Source organism: Pezoporus occidentalis, unplaced genomic scaffold, assembly GCF_034315485.1.
Source record: "Pezoporus occidentalis ecotype Australia unplaced genomic scaffold, CSIRO_AGI_Poc_V1 ctg31, whole genome shotgun sequence".
Lineage (NCBI taxonomy): Eukaryota > Metazoa > Chordata > Aves > Psittaciformes > Psittacidae > Pezoporus > Pezoporus occidentalis.
This window is the reverse complement of record NW_026915052.1, coordinates 3,792,649-3,817,545: the sequence shown is the minus strand read 5'-3', so window position 1 is coordinate 3,817,545 and position 24,897 is coordinate 3,792,649. Positions and strand designations below refer to the sequence as shown.

The 24,897-nt window shown below is 37.4% G+C and overlaps 1 protein-coding gene across 10 annotated transcripts in view; it reads right to left on the bottom strand.

The window, feature by feature from the left end:
* Positions 1-1,199: 1,199 nt before the first annotated feature.
* Positions 1,200-24,897, bottom strand: part of TRAF3 (TNF receptor associated factor 3) — a 70,950-nt gene continuing 47,252 nt past the window's right edge. For 6 of the 10 annotated variants that reach the window (XM_062627986.1, XM_062627983.1, XM_062627987.1 and 3 more), the window contains 6 exons: positions 23,134-23,214; positions 20,373-20,447; positions 18,480-18,572; positions 14,079-14,219; positions 9,317-9,491; positions 1,200-8,218 (listed from right to left, as the gene is read on the bottom strand). In XM_062627986.1, the coding sequence (XP_062483970.1) occupies positions 7,647-8,218; positions 9,317-9,491; positions 14,079-14,219; positions 18,480-18,572; positions 20,373-20,447; positions 23,134-23,214 (1,137 nt within the window). In that variant the 3' untranslated portion in view covers positions 1,200-7,646. The remainder of the gene's footprint in view (positions 8,219-9,316; positions 9,492-14,078; positions 14,220-18,479; positions 18,573-20,372; positions 20,448-23,133; positions 23,215-24,897) is intronic. The other 4 variants (XM_062627988.1, XM_062627989.1, XM_062627992.1 and 1 more) reach the window with 4 other exon arrangements.

Here is a 24,897-nt window from a genome sequence, read left to right as displayed (position 1 = left end):
TGGATAAAAGAGTCACTAACGACACTGGAGAAGGAAGAAAAAAATAAATTTCCACTTCCAGACATTCAGGCCATGTCCTGCCTCACCTTTCCCAGACCTCTTTGAGGAAATGGTGCACCACAAACGCATGAAAAGCCATTTCAATTATTTCTACTCTATTTGCACAAGGACTCCTGACACTGATGTTAGGATGAACACCATCACCTAGTTTATTCTAGCAAAGTTATCACATGGAAAATAGGACTCTGATAAAAGTTATGGCAAGTTTGCTGTGAGGAGGAAGGGAAATGCCACAATAAAGGTCTATCGGGTGCACAAGCATAAAGCACTGAACAGCCAATGTACAGTGGGTTCAGAGAAGAAGAAGGCTGCACCCTGCCCATCTGCAAGTCAACAGCAGTCATTCAAATTCAACACACCACGTTTTTTTAAAAAATATGATTTCCTACTTAGATTTATTTTTCCTTTAATAACACATTTTAGCATTTCAGAGTTTGGCATTCTACACTCGCACACACCGTCCTTGTTTATTAGCATTTAAACACAAAAAAGACATCGCAAGACCTCCAAACACAAATAAATACAAAAACACAATATACAAGAAACTGAAATACAACATATAATAATGCTATTGGGAAATTAAGACATGTTGCTAATTCCTTTTTTTTTTTTAATCATTATTTTAACAACATGGTTATTGCTGAGCAATAAATTATACATTTTAAAGTTGTTTTTCCCCCCTAAAAGAAAAGGACGAAAACCACTGGTTACCAGATCACTTGCACTGTATCCTTACAGCTACTGATAATTAAGACAGGCAGAATATACACAATCAAATGAGGCTGGCCTTCTTTGGTCTTTGTTTTTGATCATAAAACTGAACACAAGTGTACCGTTCACTGAAGAGTATGAGATTAAAGAAATGGATACACATGTTTCAAACACATTAATTTGTACATTATTCTCAGTCACTGATGTTTTTTTTTTTATAGATAGTTCTCACAGAATTTCTTGGAAACAAATGTCAGCTTTAGTTTTACCAATTATTATGTTGTTTCATGCATTTTAAAGGTTATCCTACTTGTCTAAGAGAAATGGACCTACCTTCAGCCCATCATCTCCTAATGGAGTATTTTTCACAGTCACCAATAGATCACTGGAGTTTTATACCTTGTAGAAAAAATCCTGAACTTCCCCTGTTTATTATAAAATAAAAATTAAAAAAATAAACCAAACAATAGCTATAAGGAAAACAAAGGTGGATCACATGATGCATCAGCAACAATGGAAGCTTGTACCTTCCCATTCCACAAGTACAGATTATACAACTCTCTGCCAGTGATGCAGGTCATAGTTGGTAGATGTGTCCTTTCTGACATGAGCTATATTCAAATCCAAAGCTCAGAACACTATGCAAGAAAATGACCTTTACAAATGATAATGCTGGTTTATCTCGGTAACCCTTAGACAGAGTCAAATTTTATCACTACGCATCGCACTGCCAGCAATGGAGCGTGTGAACACCGGCATTGCTAAGAAGTTAAAAAGTCCTTGCAGAACTGGCAACCAAATTAAAAGCTTAGTTCCAGAGGACCAAAAAACACAGACGCCACATAGAGACAACAAACCCTTCCCTAAATGGGTAGGTTAGTAAGCCACAGAGCTGGGATCCAGATTTGAATTTCACATCAATTCTGGGATTTCTGGATCCAGGATTTTGGTTCAGGTGCTTCTCTGTGAAATTTAGAACTTATTTGAACCCTAAGGAACTAATCCTAACTTGGAGAGAAAAAAACTAAACAAACACAGTCTAGTATCTACACTAAGATCATGAAATGGAAGACAAAAGCTGCAGTTTTGACCATAAATTAGAAGAGAAATAGGAATAGTCAGATCCCTTACATGTTGTATATCTCTACTCTTCTAAATCTTAAGAGGATGTCCCTGAATCAGCAGTCCAAAGTTTTCCACAACTTCCTACCTGGTGCTTCTCACCAAAGGCCTGAATTAGGAGGCAGGAAAGAATTAAGCCCTCCGTATTTTGGTTTAAAGGAAAAAAGGAGAAAGCCCCACAAGAAAGAAATGGCCAGTCACACTACAGGCTGGTAGAACAAAGATGAACCCACTTCACTTTAACTGAAAGACAATACCGTTTTAAAAGGAGCATCAAATGAGACTTAACTTTGTTGGGTGATTCTAAACAAATAAAGCAGGACATCTGCTGCTATTAGACACATTGCACTGGCTTTCCACTCTGCAGGCTGCGCAAAGCACCGCCAAGTAGTGAGCAACGTCTGGGCTACCATACATGTACAACCCCAAATCACGACAGCTTGTATGTTTAATTCTAGCCCTTTCTGTCCTGATGTGGGTCTTTAAGGTATGTAAACTTGTTTTTCAGTTCCTTTAAGGGACAAACATATTAGAAGAGTAAAACCTACTGATCTGAAGATAACACTAGGGAACTGGAACCTCTCATTCAGTCCCAGCTCCAGAAGATTCCTTTTGTGACTCTGGGCATGTCACTTCACAACTCATCCTTGATTTCCTTTTTCCAGAGAACACAAATAGCACTTGCTGTAAGAAGAACATCTTTGCAAATGCAAAGTGCTTCCTATGCTGTACATAGCACTAAAACCAACTCTCCGACTCAGTTCTCAAACCAACTGTCTTTATTGCAGTAGCTATGGTTTCTAGGTCAACCAGAATATAGAGGTATTGACTGAACAGGATAGGAATTCCAGAAAGAGGTCTAGCTGCATTTTGTATCTTTTGTTCCCAAATTAAAGAAAAGAATTTGCAATTAACAAGTTGCCCATCGCTACGTTTAAAATACAGGAAGCTCCAAATTAGAGGAGTATGAGGAAGGACATGTGCCCTAGATTACATTCCAAGGTCTTCAGAAAGGCTAAACAAACTGTTTGTTTGCTATTATACAGGTCTTCAAACCTGGAAGATGCAAATCCAAAGTATGCCCTTAGCCAAGATCCTCCCTTAGCAGCAGCAAGTTATATTTGCACCAATCAATCAAGTATAACATGGAGAAAAGGGTTTTGTTTCATCACTTCTACATGAAAAACAAACACAACTTTGCATATATATGTGCATGCATTGTCTGTGTATTATGTATGTACCTACACACGTACGAGTAATTTCCAGAGCAAAAACTAAGAGATTAGATATGCAACCCAAGAATTTTTCCCCTTCACCTATTTGTATATTTGCATAGTTAAATCATATCAAGGCATCAATTCTGCAGTCACATTTTTCACTCTTATGTGGTGCAGGCAACTCTTCTTGTCACTTTCTACACTTTTCTGTCTTGGACAAAGCAGCACCAGTGTTTCAAAAATGAAAGGAAACAGAAGCCCTGCATTGTTGGTGAAATGCCTATCCCATGTGATGGAATACAGATACAAATAGGTGGTAGCTATTAAACTCCATCTCAACAGCTGTAATTGCGGCACGCTGAGAAACACGAGCGATATAATCACAACCTAACATTCATGGGTTCAACACTTAAATTACAACTAACACAAATCTCTATTACCTTTGCATTCGAGAAATTCACCAGGCACAGAATCAGGCACGGATCTTCAACTTTCCTTTTCCAAGTAGGAAAACCCAATGGAAAGGAAATAAACTGTATTTCATAAGAAAGCTAGCATGTTACCCACATTTTTTTTTTTTGTCAAAATTATGCCACCAATCATCCCGTTTTCCTATTGCACATTCTCTTTGTGAAGAACATTTACAGTACAAGGCTGAAATTAACATTGCATATTGTAAGTCAGCAGCTGAAGGTGTACCACGTAGATAGTAACTGAAACAAGACCCCTTTAATTAGATCAGAGAAGTAATGCAGACATGGTCATGCACCATAATCGCAGGTTGGTCTTTAAACACCCAAATAGTTTCATCCTCTTTAGAATTCAAGACTTTCTGGGTAACAGACACACTCATCCTGTACTGAAGAGCGTACAACAAGGGCAACATCCAGACTGTCACACACTGGAATCTCCCTAGAAAAGGCTGAAAACGGAAGAGGCTTGTATGTAACTCAGAATGTCGTTGTTAAGAAACAATACCAGCGAGAGATTTCAGTTGTGTGTTGCTAAGAATTACTAAGTAGAAGAAAAAAAGGTTCTGTTGAAGAAACTCTGTTCAAAGTAATGCAAATACTCTTGGACCCCCTTGCAATCAAACACACTGCGGAGTTAGCTGGGATTCAAGAGTACATGTGTGGGCAGACTGTCACCCCATGAATCACTTTGAACAGACAGACCCTAGAAAACTCTGGATCTCTCAGTCAGGAACATACAGGAAGAAAAAGGGCATTTCAATGGTGAGAGTTAAATAATTTAAAGTGTTGAGTAAAGCACCAGGTAATCTTTTTGTGGCCTTGTTTTCACAAAATGCTACATACTCCTTGCTGGAAAGCAGAGGAAACCGATTTCTATGTACACAGTAAGAACTCTATAGAGATGGCCCACGAGTTCTGCGGAGAAAGGAGTGTTACAGTCAAGGCTTCAGGTATTCCACAGCAGGCGGTGTCTACATTTGTGTAGCAAGATCCTGGATTTCACAGTACGCAGGGCTGGCAAACTGGAAATTCTCTGGCAGCTTCATGTAGTTTAAAAAATAAGTGCAGTAGGCCTCCATTTTATTAACTGTGATAAAAAGCACATATGCAAAAATATTTTTATATTGATAGCACATTACTGCATTATAAAAGCTGCCCAAGTGAAGCTGAAGATTCTGGCAGCTGGTGCTTTTGGCACTTGGGAGATGTGGAAAGCAGCATAGAGATCTGTGAAATACAACAGTGACTGATGTTTCTGCTACAGTGATCGGCATTAATATAGTTAGGAGTGTTCATATTTAAACTTCTCTATGAAGTTTCTGAGTCAATATCCCATTAAGAAGAGATATTCAGATCTCTTAAAGCTACTAGTTTAGGCTGTGTGCAGACTCAGGAAGACTTCCCTAATAGTTTACACTTTCATATGTTTCAAAGTCCACTTTCAATCACAAAGGCTGGAAACACCTTTTTCCTCCTCTTTTAAAGATCCTGGATTTAGAAGCGCAATTCTGTCACAGGAGTTGGAAACTGTAGTCACAAATCTGCAGAATATGCTGGCCCTGCTTATTCTAGAAATCTCCTCCAAGTCCCAGATTGAAACAGGATATAAACTGTTTTGAGATGGCCAAACGGTTTCATTTAAGTTTACAAGACATGCATTAGCAATGGGAGGAGAGTCCTTTGGACATTTCCACTTGGGAATCCTGTTTTCAGTAAAATTCTGTGATGCACAAACACAAAAGCTCAGCTGCCTACATTCACAATTATTAAAATGACACGAGTTGGACGAACCTTGGCCCTAAAGCGCAAGTGATGGGTTTGCTTATGCAGCCTGCATAAAACTGCAAGTGCCATACAATTATATCTAGAGATATAGATGCGGGTATATCTATAGATATTTATGTCTTGTGCAGAACATCCTCCTTCTGTGCTAGAAATTAAATGCTAGCACATGCCTCCACATTTGAGCTTGCACCTGTTGACAGCAATGTACCATAAAGGGAGTACAGTACCTGGACAATGGAAGGCAAGAAAAGGAAGACAAGTTGCTGCTGACAGTTGTGACAGTCAGCAGCAGGCAGTATTCTAGCAGGTGCCTGGAAAACCCATGAAGACCACTTAGCATGCATTGTATATTCAGAAATACTTCTTGCAGGCACTGTTGTGTGAAGGCACAGCCAAAAAAGACAACAGCAAAACCAAGCTGAAATACAAAGGCATGAATTCAACTGCAAAAATTGTGACTATGCCTCAAAAAGCAGAAAACTGACAAATCCTGACATTAAAGGCTGAGATGCAACGTTTTAAGCCCACATAGGCTAAAAACACAATGGTGCAAGTCTGCTCTGCTTAAGCAGTTCTTAGATTTTAAAGAGCACCACAGTCAGGCTGTATCTCTAGACTTGCTTGTCACACAGGCTATTAAATAGAAGCAGATGAACACAGCAGGTTGCAATCAGCATGTTTCAGGGCTAGCAAATGCCTTCTACTACAGTTCAGGCTGTTTTTAAGAATGAAACCCATGCATTCCCTGTTAGGATGCTTGTCTGCTATGAAAGCTGTAATGAGCATATATATTCACAGCCCCCCAGAGTTCTTAGATGGTCCGTTTCAAGTGATGCCACCTTACAAGCACAGGCATTAGAGGAAAAATGTCGCCTGACTTCACAGGGGCCATGGAGACTGTCTAGTCCAAGCTCCATAGGAGCACTGAGCATAATGTTTTGGCACCTAAATAAAATGGATTCCACCATGGCCAAGTCATAGAAGCTCCAGAAGCCAAAGAAATGGGCTTTGGCTTCTATTTTGTACATTGCAAGGTACCTAAAGGCTCTGAAGACATGGTTAAACATTATGCCTGATGTCCAATTAAACTACCATTTCATACATCAGAATTAATCTGAATAAAAAGCTATGGTTTATAAGCAGCACAGCACATCTAAGGCACATATATGCATGCAAGCCACCATCACTGTATTAAGACATTGCTGGTTTGTCCTTAAAGAAGCAATGGCTGCTAGTACAGAACAAACATACAGGCTTTTTTCAGCACTAATCCTCCTCCCCAATACTGAAAATACTATATACTGCTGACAGCATAATGTGCAACATATATAGCTTGATTGGAAAGCATGGGGCAGAACTTTAAAAAATGTACAGGATTCCGTTTAGAACTCCAAAGTTCAACAAATGCCCTATTTTAGGGTGAAAACAATTATAAGTCTGATAATGATGCACAGCATCCATGAGTGATTTTTCCTTAATTTTGAAATAGTGTCATTAACTACGACATATATTGTAGGTTTACATTTCTAAAGAGAAATAACAGAATTGAATAGTTTTTTTCCTATCACAAGTGATAACCAGTGTTTGGCATCTTCTATTTTTCTTCCAAGAAATATCAGTCTATCAACAGTTTTAAAATAAAATGTTTTCTGTAACAATATAACTTTAAATAAAAATATGATTTTGATTCAGGTACTTTTGAGAAGACATGGATACTTTTCCAACATCTTCTGACAAAGTAAGTATTAAAACAGAGACCAGATGAGGCCTTAAAAAGACAATATACTATATTTCAGACAAGATTGCACCTCAGTTTTTCAAATAATATCATAACTGCAACATTACTTCATTTCTTCTTTTAACATGCTGACAATTTCCAGCTAGCCCACATGTGAAGTTTCTGTTTTTGTATTCTAGCTTAACAAAACAAAAGTCAGTAATTTAATCAGCACATACTGTATATGTCTTTTTACCTCCAATTGACTAGATCATTAATAAGTTAAAAAAAATCCTCTCTGACCATAATCATTATCCTCATGAGGGATAAGTGATTCTTCAGAGCTTAAGTGTTGCTAGTTCTATTAAAAAATATATCATGGTATGATTTCTTAATGTGTTGCTACTTTCGCAATTGGACCCTACGCAGTTATGCCTTCAAACTCTTCCATCTGTTCCACAAGGTGGTTCTGTGAGCTTTAGGACCTCTGATTGAAGACAAACTGATATAAAACCCCCAAACGGAGTTGTCTTCTGTTTAATCTGCCTCCCCTATTGTATGTCAGGGGTCTGGTAGATCCGATGTATCCACTATGACTTTAATAAAAATAGTATCATCTTTAATATACGTTCCATTCTCTAGAACAGTTTGAGCCACAAAGACTGGGCAGCCAGATGCAATGTTCATTTCTCCAGTTGGCTTCTTGAAACTGCTGCTGTTTGGATCTGGCTTGAAAGCATCTCCTAAGTGGCGTCGAGACGGTCCCTGATCCATCAGCATGAGAGTCACTTTCTGTTTAAACGGCCAAGGAAGCAATGCATCGTATTCTCCACGCATTATGACAAAAAACAGCGATAGGTGCGTCCCCTTTCCCATGCCATCTCCATTAAGGTAAACTCTGGCACACATCTTGTAGCCAAAGTATCCAGTATAAAAGGGTTGGCTGTACAAGGACAGGGTCTTCCCCATGACTGCCTCTTGCTTCCGACGTTTATAATCTCGAATTTTCCAAATTAATACTCCATTGTAACTGGCAGTTTCCAAAACTTGGAATCGGAGATCCATGTCAGCCAAACGGATATCATGAACACTCAGCATCTGATCATGTCTGCTCAGCTGTGTCTCTAGCAGGCCTGTAAGAAAACGGAAGGGACTATGGTAAGAAAAAGCGGGTTTGGTTTTTTTTCAGAAGACTGTGAAAATCAATCATACGTTGTATATCATAAATTTTGTCTGGCAATGTAACTACAGAGGCTTCCCTTTTTTGAGAGATGACTTGGTAGCATTATCTGCAGATTGCTATTAGCAGCGAAGTCTCTGGAAATGGTCACACATCCTACATAATCCCTTTGAAATTCAGAAGCACTGCTGATCACTAAAATTATCCTTCTCAGACACTACTTGTTTCAGAAGTGCAGTGCTGTTACCATGTCTGAATTTCATCATAAAACCCCACAAAAATCAAGCTTAGATCTGTATTTTATGGTCATTTAGTTAGTTTGGAGGAAGGTCTGTTTTTAATTTCCCCTTTCCCCCACATGAGAAGGCTACTCCCTGTCTTTGCACACTGGCAAAACTGGCCAACATAGAACACTGAGATGCAGACGAGTTCTTAAGAAATGTTTGTTTTATACAGATCTAATTAAACATTAATTATTTAATTACTTATTTTTAATGATTTAAATGATTTACCAATCATTTAAACACTTACATATGCCCTACACTATCTTGCTAAATCCAAGTTTTCATTTCATTCAGCAAGCATGACAATAACTTCATTCTGAAGCAGATCTCATACTCTTCTTTGGATCAAATATACCTCTAACAGATATCAGTACAGGTGGTTTCAGGCGGATAACCGTACTGTTGATCCATTCATGTGGTAGAAGAGTAATAAAAGAATACTAATCAATATACCAATACTGTATTTAAAGAAGCTGCTGAGCTACTAGATGTCAAAGATTGACTGGGAAACTACTTATAATGAACTAAAACGGTAATCAAGATACAGGTCAAGAAAACAAAAGAGACAAGGGGCAAGCCTAAGAAACAGTGTGGAAGCAATGCTTCAGAGGGACTGTAGTTTTATTAAAAAAATAAATAAATAAAACCAGAAGAATCAACAGTATTGATGCTTCCACAAAAATCACAATGGGAGTGCCACTCAAAGGACACCATTCTTCTCTTGACAGCACTGCTTGAGTACTTCAGGCCATTGTGCTAACACTTACTTGTATTTCGAGCTCCTTGCCCTGCAGTTTTATCAACACTTTCCAGCTCAGTCACTCTGTTTTGGAGGGATTCTACACTGCTCTTCATGCTGTCAGCCTCCTCCCAGTTCTGTCGGAAGGGACGGATTTCTTTGTCCAGTTCTTTGAGTTTTTCTGCTTGACTGTCTATCACTCGCTTTATAAAACAGATATGAGTTAAAATAAGAAAAATACATTATCTTATGCAAATTAAACAGGGATTATAGATCAACAAGATGCATTTTCAATATAAACAAGTTTCACTGATGTCAACTGTTTTAGTAACAAAAACCTTGAAAATTTAGAGGACTAGCCCAAGTATTTATAAAACGCTTCTATTTATTGCTGCATAAGTATTAATATTAGAGCACTATCAGAATTATCAACACAATTATTTAAAAGAAAAGGAATTGTGCTCATCTAAATTTAAATAAAAAAACAACCAAACAACAAACCTTCAATGGAAGAACAGTATTCTGAATGTCTCTATACTGATGTTATGGGCTGATACTTGTTGGGTTTTGTCAGAGTACTCAAGCAACAAAGCATGGGCACAAGAACTTACCATGGTGTGAATCAAATGGCTGCTTATGTGCTCGTGTTTATCCTTGGATAACAGCAAAATAACTTACCCTTGCAGACATGGAGCAGCAGTATGTATATGTGAGGATACATAAGCATTAGCAAGCTCTAAGTTTACATAAGTCAACTATCAAAGCCTAAGTTATTACGTGCCCATAACCATAGCAGAAGCCCTCAAGAGTGTAAGCAAAACTACCACTTCTGTCCACTTAAGCACTTTTAAAATACCCACCATTATTTCCTAAAATGAATAAGCCATGCATGCTGAAGGGGCTTGTTGGCTGATTCATGTTAAGAAAAACAAACAAATACCATACAATTGGTTTTTGGAAAGGCATAAAACATAATACTCAAGAAAAAAAAATATGAAGAGGAACCCTGCAAGCACCTCAGTATAGTACAAATATAAAGGAGAACATATTTCCTAGTCTGCCCCAAATCTGATGGAAGAAATACATAGCACTCACATTATCACAGCTAATTTGGACTAGCAGGAATTTTAGCCAGAACCCCATAATCAATTGTGAAGTTCACGTGATAGAAATATTTAAGACAAGAAACTACTTTTGCTACCACCTACAGTTAAATTTCAAGTCTAACTTTACATTTTATCATCATATAGTGCCAACATGTGTAAAAATGATTTTCCACTTCTTTCTTAAAAAAAAGTAGCAGTTGAGTACAAAACAAGAAAATAAAGTTATTTTGCACTGGCCTTCTGGCTAGCCATGTGGATTTGATGCTCCCCACCGATGGGGAAAACCCTTCTGCATCATGCAACCTTCATTTCCCCTTTTAGGCATTTGCTTTCAATCATGTGGTTTCAGATATACTGAAAGTCTGTAACGATTAACTGAAGGCCATCTTTGATAAGCCAGCTAGTCAAATCATGTTCTAGGAGTGTTTTATTTTGTTGTGTATCAAAACCACGGAGTAATCTAACACATTTCAAGATTAACTATTTCTGTATTAGTGTTTTAAAACAAGCGCATTGCAAAATTACAGCTTTGTGAATGAAAGTTGTGTACTGAATCATAAATACAGGGGTATGATCCTATTAAGTAGATAAAGCAACTTGCTTGGATGTATAAACTATCCACTACCAACACAGTTATTTACTTTCATCACTTTGACTGATGGTAATCATAAGATAGGGAAGGGCTGTTAGCTATACATATAAAAGGAAACACACCATAGAATGGCCTCAATGAACATTGTAAGAGCCAAGCCACAAGATTCGTACATTAGCTCACAGTTAACATGCTGCAGTAAACTTAAGCTGTGCCCAGGTCTGGTCTTTTTCCTCTACTCACACAAAATACGAACTTTGCAAGGCAAGAACAGTAACATAGTTATGGGTTTGTTCAGTGCCTCAGCACAGAGATGCTCTAATTTCCAATTGGGACCTCCTGGAGCTAATACAGTATTACACAAAATGAATAAATACATTTTTAGATGAACTGGGAAAGTGGTACAGATGCAGAAGAATTGTAAGCTATTCTTTTGGGATAAGTTTACTAAAAGTTGTTACTACGCACCAGCTTCTCTTCACCAACCTGTGTGCAATATTCTACCTTTCTACATGCAGAAACAATTCTGGTTTTAGCTGCTTCTACTACACATTGGCAAGCATGTAGTATTTTATCTCCTCTACCTCTTAATAAGAATTCAAAAGATACAGAATAATCAGAAATAAGACCTGAACTCATTTTTAAAAAGCATTGGGATCTTTATCTTTTTACCCTACAGGGAGTCAACATCCCTCATGCTTGGAGATACTATGTGGAAAAAAACAAAAAGCTAAAGAACACACTGGAAAAAGGAATCAAAGGCAGTACTTGACTAGGAAAACAAATCATGTATCCTCCTCCTTTGAAGGAATGTACTAGCAATCCAATCATTCTATATTGATATGGTCACTGCTTCTTTTGTCTTTTAAGTACCTCATGCCCACACTCGGCTTCAGACTTTGCTCACTACTATCATTCCACGTTCTACCCACACTAGATGCTGGATGTCAAATTTCCTTTCCAGAAGGCAGCAGTTGAAAAAGTATCATGCAAACTCTTAGTAAAAATACTTTCCCCTCGAGAGCAGTGGATAGAACATGAATCTGAATCAAAACATCTCAAGGCTGAGGTTGCCAACAGTGCCCAGACCCCTTTGATGCACCAGTTGTGTTAAATGTCCCACAGTATGGATGATGCCAGTTGTGTTCAGTGAAACAGCTGTTCCCAAGCCAAAGAAGGTTACGTGACAAGTAATACCAAAAAGGTACGAGAAATTATTAGCATGCTATAGGACTTGGGGGAGTAGGCAAGCATTGCTTGCCCAGACCTGAAATGGCTAGTTCTACACTGGAAATATCTGTGGCTCTTACAAAGCCATGGCTGTTTAACACAACCCAGAAAAAGAATGGCTCAGAACAGGTAACCAGTTCCTTCAGCACCTAGTAGGTAACAGAGGCTAACTATATTGAGGTGTGTTTCCAGGATGCCCTTAGCAACCTGACTGAACCAGAAGTTACAGTAAGTGGAAGGAATCAGGTTGAAACACGTGTAAAACACAGTTTGGCTTAAAATAACTAAACTAAAATAGCTGGTGAGAAGAAGTAAAAAGGGTAGGGGAAGAAGAAAGAGAAAAGAAAAAAAAAAACAAAACAAATCCAACAAAACCCATCCTCTCTAGTATTTATTACCAACAAAAAGCTACCTGTTGGAATCTGACTACCATATTGTTCTGTGGAGTTTTTTCTAAACATACACCATTTGAAAATTGATTTTGCTTACACATACAGCTTGAGGAAATCAAAGATACTGCAATCTGTCATCAAGGCAATCATGAAAAACTCTGTTCTATGTGTTTGCCATTTCCCCTCTCATCACTGGTTATTGAGACAGCATGTGTAAAAACCCCAGGGTTACAAATTAACTTACCTCCTGGTAGATTCAATCAGCAATATCAATACATACAAGGATTAGCTTTCCAGTGTCAGAATGCAATATTGTAAGTATGCAGCCATATCCCAGACTATCATCAGACCAAATAACAATGACTAAGGCAGGCTAAACTGGATACTACGTGGGCACAACATGGAAAACAGTAAGTACTATAAAGAGAAACGCTGCTGTTGCCAAACCTAAAGGTTTCCTTATAAATCAACATTGAGGGCCTCAAGACACTGAGCTCTTGAACGTGCTATCCTTTGAATTTAGCCTTACTCTAGGTTGGGTAACTATATCTTGCTTGAGTATCAACATTTGTATTTTCATATGAAGTGAATAGTAAGTGACAAAAGATCATTTTATTTACATTCATTTAAGCTAAATGCTGAAACAGCTGATAGTCTAGCAGGAGGCATACCAAAATAACATGTAAAGGATACTTGCACAATAGCTTGTTAAATATCTCCTGAGGTTTCCCTAATTGTGGTAACTATTATGCAAACTAGCACAAAATTCCCTGCATCCACATTTCAGGCCAGCTCTGAATGCAAGGTAAAGAACTTCAGCTTGGGTGAAGCACCACACTACAGCATCCAGCGAATTTCTAGTTTGATGCTGGCTTGTAGCCAGGTGATTCAGACCACAAAATAAGAAACTGAGACCTACTAGCAAAGGAATAATTAGATACATTTTCCTCAGATGAAGGACAACAAACATGGATTCAAATGCATTGTACTACATTTGGATTAATTCCACACTAGACTGATCTCAGTCATGATTAATAGTTTTTAAAATAGCAGCAAGTAGAAAAGAAACACACATGATATATATGACAGTTTTAAGGTGCTAATCTTTTTCTCCAGTTCTCCAGTCTGACAGTAGCTCCTCAAGCAGTTATTTTTTTGGAGAAAAGACAAAATAGTTACGATTATTCCTCTGATAAGATTTTTTATTTTAATTTCAATCTTTCCCCTTTTTAAACAGGGTGTTTTGTTTTAACATAGGCTAGGCAGCTGCAGTGTTTTAGTGAAGTATCTTACTCCAACAGACCAACCAGCTACTGACCAGGGGCAGGGGGAATAATCACAGTAGCTTTATAATAGGGTAAACTCTGTCCCCCCCCTTTTTAATTGGAACACCTAACTTCACAAGTGTAAAGGCACAGAACAGAAGCTACTACCATTTCTGCTTCAATGGGGAGATTCTGAATTTCTTACCTGTAAGTGAAGTATTTTAGATTCATTATTCCGCAGCATTTCCTTCTGTCTTTCAATTTCTATTTCAAAGCTACAAATCTGATTATGTAAAGTTTGTATACTCTTGTTCTTTTCCAAACTTTCATTCTGGAGCAAGGCCACCTGGAAAAAATTCTACAATTACTCCTGCCAAAGTTTATTACAAATACCTATAACTTTGTTAGTTTTAAACTACCTTACACATATGAAAGGGATGAGATCCTAGTAAAATCTCTCTCATATCTTGCAAATAAATAAATAAATAAACAAACCCAAACTTTCTGATAGCTACTTTTTCACTTCCACAGTGTGGTATTGGTACAACTTTGGCTAATGAAACTGCAGATGGGATACACAAGCAGCAAAATAACTTGTCTCTAAGCATATTATTTTCTTTATTCAGTTTGTTATTTAATGTCTTGGTTTCCTGGTTTCCACTGACTGACTTGGGAGTTGCTTGGAGTTTGGAAGAATCAACCTATTTAGCTCTAGACCAGTGTAAAGAACTCAAGCCCAGCATAGAAGGGATACCAGAGGAGAATCTGACCAAATGAAAAGCTGGTCGGGAAGGGGAATATTAATCTTCCCCACCTATCACAATCTATCCTGAGTGATAGCAAATTTAAGGAAAAACATCATCTGCATGGGATTGGCTTGGCTTCACAAAATATGGTGATGAAAACTCCTGAAATGAGTGAATACAGAAGGGATCCATGTATTTGAAGGAAAATCCAATGGTGCCTACTAGTACTAAAGACTAAAGAGCTACAGGCAGAGGATTATATTCTCTCTCTGTATTGACATTTTATGAATTCATTCACTAGTGACTCATTCTGATTTTAAAACATGAGCCTTGTTAGAAGAGTATAATATAATACCTATTCCTTGGGGATGAAAGTAATACAGTAAATATTCTGTTACAGTATTTTGTGCTCTGCTCATTAATGTGGTTTGAGGAAGGGGGTCACTTGGTGGTGGCTTGCTTTTTTTTCATTAAAAAAAAAAAAATCTTTTTTTTTTTTTTTTCCCCAGGTAAGATAATTCAGTGGCAAAAACACAGAGAAAATACACTTGACACAAAATTACATTGGAAATGCCCTGACTAGTTCCACACATAGATCTTTATATGGATAAGAAGCAGCACCATTTCTGACCCCGGAAAATCTTGGTAAATGCTCCACATTAAGACCACTTAGGATGTGTCATGTTCCCCCTAAAAATATACACCACCACTACCAATACAAGTGCTACCTTGAGGTCATGCCACTTATACTACTTCTGATGTAGATACCACTGTAGAATTCCACCACCTTAACTGCCCTCTAATGTCACAGTAGAATCACTATTATTGAGTCATATTCCTAGACTCAAGAAGCAAGCCTGTTCAAAAGGGCAAGTAATTTCAATCTCTATACTAGCCTAAACTAGACAAGACCTGTGAAGTCCACAGGCATTCAGCAGGTTCATCACAGGCCCAAAAATACATAGGCCCATAACACATAGGTATCTAGTTTTCAATATACCATAGCATGTGTGCATATATGCATATACATTAGTTCCCCATTTTATATATGGAAAAACTGGCAGAAGAGGCTCAACAGAAATGAGACAAACCTATTTTTTGCCACTGCAGAGAGAGAAACAATCTTGAGGCTGAAGGAATGCATGCCTAGGTACTTGAGAAAATTTTCAAGAACAAGTTTAAATTTAAATCAGCATCCTTGCCTTCCACATACTTCAGATCTGCTGGGTAGCCACTTTTAATTTTCTGCATCCTCCTTTTCCTTAATGAATCAGAGTTCTTTAGTTAACTGTGATCTTTACATTCCCCTTTTCTCATTGTTTCCTCCCCAGGCCTCCCAGTCATAAGGCAGTTACACTCTGTGTCACTAGCATTACATTTCCATTTCTGTACTGAGTTATAAAACATGGGCCTGTCTTGTACTGAGATTTTCACGCAGTTTTACAGAACACAAGAAAAACAGAATTATGTCCTGCAGCCCTTAGTCATCTGTCATTGCTAAGTTAGTAGCTGTAGTTAGGTGGTAATTTGTGAATAAGAAATCTTTAAATATAATCTCTTAATTGCATCTGACACAAGTCTTTGGAACTCTAGTTAAAAAAAACATAGTAAAGGAAACAGCATCTGTTTACAAACTGCAACATTCAACTTCCCTTACTTCCTTGTCCTATTTTAAATATTGCTAGGACAGAGCATGCTCTATTCTGCAGTTTTTCAGATTAGCTATTCCTTATTATTGCTTACTAAAAAAGAACGGAAGAAACTTCACACCACAAAGAAATGGATTAAAAAGGCCCCGTGTTTAAGTCGTGTATTAAAAAAAGAGAAAACAGTTTATACCACATTTCTTTAAGAATGTGACAAAGTCACATGAAGAGAGACTTATGTTCAACTCATTACTTCCAAGATCACAAAACCCACGGGAGTTCAGTCTGTCCCATCACAGAGTGAACAAAGCATGAAATTTTAACTTTACCCACAAGGTTTTGATTCAAGATTTTACATTTGACCTTCTCTTACTGTTCTTTGCCAACAGCACCATTAAAATACTAAACTGGTAACACAAGCTTTGCAGCTCTGAAGACTTTCAGTTTGCATAATCCACAAGCACTGTTAAAGAGCGTGGTGACTGGGAGCAGGCAACTTCTCCTTTCTCTTCCATACACATCACAGTGAGTACCCCAAATGAAATCTTGACACTACAGAAAAAACCAACCTGACTTCCACTGACTTCAGCAAGGCCAAGATTTCTGTGATATTCATCAGCTAAACTAACTTTGCACTGTTATTGATTCATTATTTCTCAAAGAAAAGAACAACAAAGTTACAATCATTTTGTTACCCCTCTCTAAAATAAAGTCACTGACATATGATATGTGGTTAGCTATTCTGGTAACTTGGCACAGTCTTGGGATTTCCAGTGATTCAACTCTTTATTATGAATAGGAAGAAGTCTACAAAGCAGGAAGTGAAAAGGAAAAAAAAATAAATATATATATATAAATGGACAAACAATGATAAGAAGTTATGTCCTAAATGAAAGTTAAAGCAAAAATTGAACATAACAGTAGTAAAGTGTATATTCTGTTAGCTCTATTAAGAGACAAACATAGAACTGCTAGGCACTTTTTAAATGACAAAGAACCTCTCAGGACACTGACTAAAGGCAGAACAATCTATATGGAAGTCACAGGGAACTTGTGTTTTTTTTTTTTCCTAGGATGTAAAATAAATTGTATTGTTTTAATCAAGACTAATGAAAAAAGAACTAAGGATATGAATTTGTATCTGTCAAAATCAAAAAGTGTATAGTTCCTACATTAACAAAGAGATTCAAGTGCAAAAGCAAACTTAAGTATTGTTATTGATCATCAAAATTAAGACCTACACATGTAGTAAAATTCTACCCAAAAAAAACAAAACTACACTAGACCATTCCCAGGTTCAGTGGTTTCCTCATGGGACCTTAAGTTCAAAAACAAGCAGTCCAGGGACAAACTGTGCTGGGGACAAAAACCAGAATCGTATTTTGCTGTTGCTGTTTAACTTCTGTTTTAAAACTGTACTTTCTGTAGCTGTAGTAACTTGCTGGAAACCCATGCACATGGGATCACTGCAGGTCAAGAAAAGAATACGCTTATTAGGTAGAGTTTGCTAACCTCAAAACAGTGATTTGTTCTGAAGTTTTGCATTTGTATATCAAATGCCTTAAATTTTATTTGCAGACAGATGGCTAAGTCATCTACATGATAGATCATAGCCGATACTGATACGATTTCCAGCACCTCCCAAACTGCAAACAGTCTAAAACCAGGAGCCCCAAGGAAGCACTGCAACGTGAACTTCACTGTGGTCTACCACAAAACTAGAAATCGTCATGCCCAGGAGTTATAGTATGTTTAATTTCATTAACCTTTGCAGGTCACTAAGTTTGGAGAGCAAGAAAGAACAAAAATAAATAAAATTACTGATTTATTACATGCTATTTCTAATAATGTTATCTCTGGAAAAATACTGAGGTAGCAAAAATACAGCTCATAGCTGCCACAGCTTTTTGAAACCTCCCCTTTTGTGAGAAGGCAGCTCAGAGAGGAAATTTAATACTGGACTTTTTATCTACATGAAGATAGTGTTTTAATTAAATTACCAATGAGGAAAATTGTATATGGAGTTGTGAAGCCAAGTTTCTCACAGCATTTTGTTTAACAAAGGTACCAGATATGCTAAATGGCTTTTGGAGCCTACCGGTGCTTTAGCTGTACCGCTGAACAGCTGTTATACACACAAAAAAAGTGCTTCTTCCAGTACTTTTATATGATGTAAAGAAATCAATGAAAATTAGAAGTGAGTAGAAGATATACCTTATTTTCTAGAGCATTGCTCCACTCTTTCAATAAGTTAACATGCTGCACTGCTGAGCTGGCTTCATGTGCTTTAATTTGTTGGTTTGTTCCCTGTGACAACAAAGAATTTATACATTTTAGCCAATTCCACTCCTTTTAAACCTATAAAGAAAGAGTATATCAAGACATAGAGCCAACACTACATATTTTGGTTCACAGATGCACGTTGCAGAACTGTAGAGAGAAGGGAAATCTACTCAGGAATTTGCAAGTCAGGAACACATTTAATACTGCATGTGTTTTATACAATTGCCATATATCTCCATCCACTGTGCCTGATACATCAGAGACAATAAAGATGAAAAAGATTTACAAAATGAATTGTATTTTAGAGTCTTCTGTGTAGCTTTACACTAAATAAAGCACACTAAAACTCTTGAGTCATACAAAACCTAGAAAGTCCAATTCCCCAAACTGTAATTTAAAACTTCTGCTGTATTTCATGAACAGCTTCATAAGCATTGAATTTTCCCTCAGTTGAGTATTAAAGACAAATATTTAAGATAAATTTATCATCACTGGAAGCTGCCAGCTTTATAAACTATTTTGAGATATTACAATGCCTAGTTTGTCATCTTAAGATGTTACCATGATTGCTCTATGATATTCGGATATGCTGCCTCTGCACAACCTAGAAATGCTGTTACAAATAACCACTATATAAAAAGTTTACAGAACACACATAGATCATATACAGAGTACATAAGATGCAGACCATATTACTTTAATTGTATGTTGCTGCATTACACCTACTTCTATTAGTGTTTTGCAATGCAGAGTATATTAGCTTTGATGGTAGATATGCTGCAGAACAACTGAAAGGGTTTCAATGATCCTCAAGGTATGTACTCTATATAAATTACTAAAAATATATATGTGGATATATGTACATATATGCACACATATACATACATAAAATGAATGGCAATACATACGACATAACAGTGGGCAGGGTTACAGCATTGATCAGTTCTACCATGAAGAGCATTACTGTTAACTCTTAAAATGATGAATGCTCGTATTTAAGAACCTGGAAATACCTGCAGGAAGTAATTTATTGAGAAGTGTTGCTGCTTACAGTTTTTGTCTCTCAAAGTTGTCATGGGCTAACAAATGAATCACACTGTCAGATAAACTCCATATTTTCCTGTCAGCAGTTTCTGAAGGTTCCTAATCTCTTCATTATATAAGCATCCAAATTCCCCAAGATATATGACAAGGGAAGGAGAATATTGGAAGAGACTGAAATAAAAATACTGAAACTAAACTCTGAGGTCTGGTTTTCTTACTTTTTTTTTTTTTTTAATATTGCAGGGATTGCCAGGATTAAAACCTACAACTTCTTTTTTTAAATGTCAAGCTATGCTTTGATTATACACCTATGTGCACAGAGACATACGAATGCACATAAAAATACATGTTAAGTGTGTTAACCTATGCTTAACCTTAATAAAAATACTAAGACACACAAATGAGAGAAAATATAAACATACTTAGCTCAAGAAAATTATATATTTTCATAGAAACAACTGAAGTTACTAGTCTATTTTCTGAAGAACAAAAGTAACTTCCCTTTTATTCTAAGTTTAAAAGTTCTTCAAATGTATCATCTTCCTATTTCAACATGATGCACATAATAACTGAACTCCCAAACCACTGCAGGAATGTGTGGGCTTTTTTATATTGTTTATTTTTAAAATGCAAAACCAAACATCTGCTGCATAATCACTTGGTGCAACTGGATCACTTTTTCTTAACCAAGACTACAGAAGTCCAGAACTTTCATGTCAAAGAGTTAGGTTCTATTTGCAGACTTTCATCAATTGGGAAGTATAATTGTTATATACTGACCTGAAAAGTGCAGCCATAACGCTTAAAACTACAGGTACTTGGGGCATTAATACATTCTGACAAATGTGCATTCAACTGCAATAGGAAAAAAATGTGAGTTTTGGCAAAAGACGTTTGCATGATAATGCTTAAAACATAAAGGGCACAGGTTATCAGGTTTGTATTGTGTGCCATTTGCAGAACATACAATACACGTGTGTATATTTTCTCCAGTCTGAAGTGCAAATACTATATATACACATATGTAAACCACACGCACATGCCAATACAGTATACAGTGTGATACATTTAATATACAGTGAAACTTTTACTAAAGACTATTTCAGTAGGCAACCCAATTAAAAAAAAAAAAGCAAACAGAAAGAACACACTACTATTATTTATATGATTTCATTTGACTTTAGAGAATGGCTAATCTCTTCTCAACAAGTGATTTTTTACTGCTGCTCTGAGCAAGTCTGAAGATCAGTTTCACTGTAGTACATTTTTTCTAATTCTAATTTCATGAGGAATCGATTTTTCAAAACATAACATGCAATTCTCTCCATGCCTGAATTTAACAGTTAAGTTACACAAAAAAGACTAAACAAGTACTGTATGAAACAGACAGAGTTTTAGAATAGGTACAGTTCAGTAATTTTAAAGAAAATGCAGTACACCGGAGTAAAACTGATTAGTAAAATGCCTGCATTTTTCACAGATTGAGATTTATTCCAGTATCTTGGATTATTATAAGCACAGACCTCTTTTCATTTAAAAATGAACCAATTCACAGAAGCATATACACATATACAGACAGAAGCCATTGCAGCACAGAGGGCAGCAGCTGGATGCGAACTGCCCGAAAGTTGGAGCAAGAGCCATTTCTGGAAGGGGTAGTGCAATAAACACTCCCTGTTCAAAAACATGATCTGCAGTTCATATTTCCCTCAAAGCAGACAGGAGCTAGAGTGCAGCTCCTCAGTTGCATCACTCTTTAGGGTTTCAAAAACTCATTTGAAATTCCCACACCATAAGCCCCCACATGACTCAGCTCATCCACCTCCATGGGAAGAAGTAGTGAACCAATGCTGCTTTGGACACATAGCTGTGGTAAAGACAGGTCTGTCTCTAAAATCTGATACAGAGATGAAATGGGTCACTCATCTCTGATATACACCTATTATGTTCTAAACACTACCTGCAGAAATTCAGAGTGTAGTTTCAAGACAGGTGGTTCAGAAAAAAAGTAAGACCAAATAAGAGAGAAACATGTAGTACAACAGGCTTCACAAGAATGCCACATTTTCAACTTCTTAAACTAGAAGTCTGCCAAAGAGTTATGAATTAAACGTTAAAAATTGCCTTTTATTCTACAGTAAGATAGTCATTTGTTGCACGCTACAGAATTTTCTCAAACTGTTAGGCAGGCATTTTCCCATTTTCCACATTAGTCATTGTCCCTAGCCATGCAGCTAAGTAATATCACATTTTCACAGTATCAGAAAAAAATTAAGCAGCAAACAGCAACAGATGATGCAGGGCAAGATGACTGTTTAAAGTTCTGTTGCTAATGGTCGTTTCAGAATCCACTTCTGACTATATGTGTAACAACCCAGCCTTTAATGGGTCAATTCCTACTAGCACTCAGATATACCTCAAAGTAACCACTGAGGATGTAAGAATATGCCCAAGTGTTCCAGAACCAGGATCTAAACTTGGAAGAAAGCACTCATAGAATTGGCTCAATGTACGTATTTTCTCTTTTCTTAACTGCTCAATTTCTCCTAATAGGTACAGTATCTATCATGTATTTCATTATCATGGGGGAAAAGACTACCCCCGTGTTTGGCAGGTGCCTTATATCCCTTGAGCACTACAACTCGATTAATAGTTTACAAGTGTAACTGAAAAATCTTATAAATCCAACTAAGGAAGTAAGTATCAGAGAAAAGAGAAAAGCTTATCCTCAGATCAGAAACTTAACTTTCTTTAAATGAGGCTTACAGAGAGCTGAAGACTTAAATAAGCTCTTCCCCATCCTTGGAGAATAAGTTCTATTTTAGGAAAAAAAAAAAAATAAACACATCAACTCTGACAGATGCTACTTAAATTGTTTAATGCACAAGAACATACATCTGCTCAAACAAGAAAAGATTTAATTTTTTTACTCTGGTCTTTATAATATTCCTACAAGCTTCTCTACATTAAGAGACATTTTTATGCATTGTTGCATCTGGCTGTTGGAACTTTGCACTGATATTACTTTGTATCTTACACTAATTATGTGTGTCAGTTATTTTTTCTCAAATTTAACAGACTTAATAATAACTTAAGTTTTCCCACTGAATGATTCTACACATTTATATGATTTTTCCAGTCTTTACTAACTCCTGTCCATGTGCACTAAATATTAAATCCCTCTTTTTATTTTAAGATAAGCTAACTACCCAAGATCCTGCTCTATTACACTCAACAAATGCTTCAAATGGGGGAAGTGCAGGGGAAGAGCTAGTAAAAATGGAAGCAGGAAAGACATGCGCTAATCTTGGGCAAGCAAAGTGTAATAATAACACAAATCTCAGAAATTACATCTTTTTAAATAGTTTTTCAAGAAATCATTAAAAATATTTGGGTGTTATCACACTTAACTGTGTGGTAGAAAAAGCTTTTCTTTAGATCTCACATTTTAATAAAAAATGGCTTCTGGCAAAATTCTTGCGAGATCTTACTAAAAAGATATATTTAATTTTTCAGCACAACACTAAGCATGACTTCTTACCTCGCTCCTCATGAGTGTTTTAACACTACATTTATGAGGACATGAAACCATGACACACGGGCAGTCTGTATCTTCATGTTTCTACAGAGGGGAAAAAAAAAAAAAAAAAAGGCAAACAAACCACAAATCAACTCTCACTCTGAAATTAAACAGAGCACTTACCTGCAAAGAAAAGCATCCCACAGTAATTAAAAACACACACACAACCTTTTTCAGTGTTTACCCCAACTGTGCAGTTACAGAACTGTAATTGCTTAAACGTCAGTTTATGCTTTCAATAGATATGCTTGCATTCTGAAGCAAAAATTAAGGGGTGGTTGTATCTTCTCATGCAGGGTAGGAAGTTATTTGCTTCCCATTTTATTGTTTTCACTTAGAGCAATGAAACAACAAGAAGTCTAGTTTTCTTGCCAAAGGAACACTGACAAAAATGGGCATCCTTAAGAGTGAGCAGCACCACTGCAGATACCCTTTCTAGTAAGGGTATATCACGCAGCTTTAGGAGCCTACTGCCCTACAAACTTTAATGGTTTACCAACTACAACTAGAAAAATAGAAAAATAATACTCCCTTCTATCATCTATTCCTTAATTTTTATTTCCCTTCCTCTCTTCTCTAACCTACTCAAAGTATCTGGCAAAGGCTGGAACACTGACTCTCAGTTCATGATAAAAAGACAACATGCTACTTCTCAGCCCTCTCTCCAGTTCTCTTCACTCCACATTCCAGGGCCCATCCACTGAAACCATGGGGAGCCTTTCCAATGACTTCAAGATATACCAGAGTAATCCCATTCCAGTGGCAGAATCCTCTTCCTACTGACCACAATAATACTACCCAAGTACAAATTTTAAAGGAGAAGCACTTTTAAGTAGTTTTTTGAATTATCCAGAGAAAACCTGTCCAAGTCCATCTACCTGGACTCATGTGAAAGCATTTGATGCTGTCCTGAATGACATCCGTGTTTCTAAATTGAAGAGACATGGATTTGAGGGATGGACCACTTGGTGGATAAGGAATTGCCTAAATGGTTGCACTCAAATAGTTGCAGTCAATGCCTTAAGGTCCAGATGGACACCAAAGGTAATGCTCCTCAAGGGTCACTATTGGGACTGGAGCTGTTTAACAGCAGCCCAGAAAGCCAACTGTATCCTGGGCTGCAAAGGGAGCGTGACCAGCAGGTCAAAGGAGGTGATCCTGCCCCTCTACTCTGCTCTTGTGAGACCTCACCTGGAGTACTGCGTGCAGTTCTGGTGTCCTCAACATAAAAAGGACACGGAACTGTTGGAACAAGTCCAGAGGAGGGCCAAGAGGATGATCAGGGGACTGGAGCACCTCCCGTATGAAGACGGGCTGAGAAAGTTGGGGCTGTTCAGCCTGGAGAAGAGAAGGCTGTGTGGACACCTCATAGCAGCCTTCCAGTATCTGAAGGGGGCCTATAAAGATGCTGGGGATAGTCTATTCATTAGGAACTGCAGTGATAGGAGAAGGGGTAACAGGTTAAAACTTAAAGAGGGGAAGTTTAGATTAGATATAAGGAAGAAGTTCTTTACTTTGAGGGTGGTGAGGCTCTGGAATGGGTTGCCCAGGGAAGCTGTGAATGCTCCACCCCTGGTGGTGTTCAAGGCCAGACTGGACAGAGCCATGGGTGGCATGGTTTAGTGTGAGGTGTCCTGCCCATGGCAGGGGGGTTGGAACTAGATGATCTTGAGGTCCTTTCCAACCCTAACTATTCTATGAAAGCCAACCATGTCCTGGGCTGCA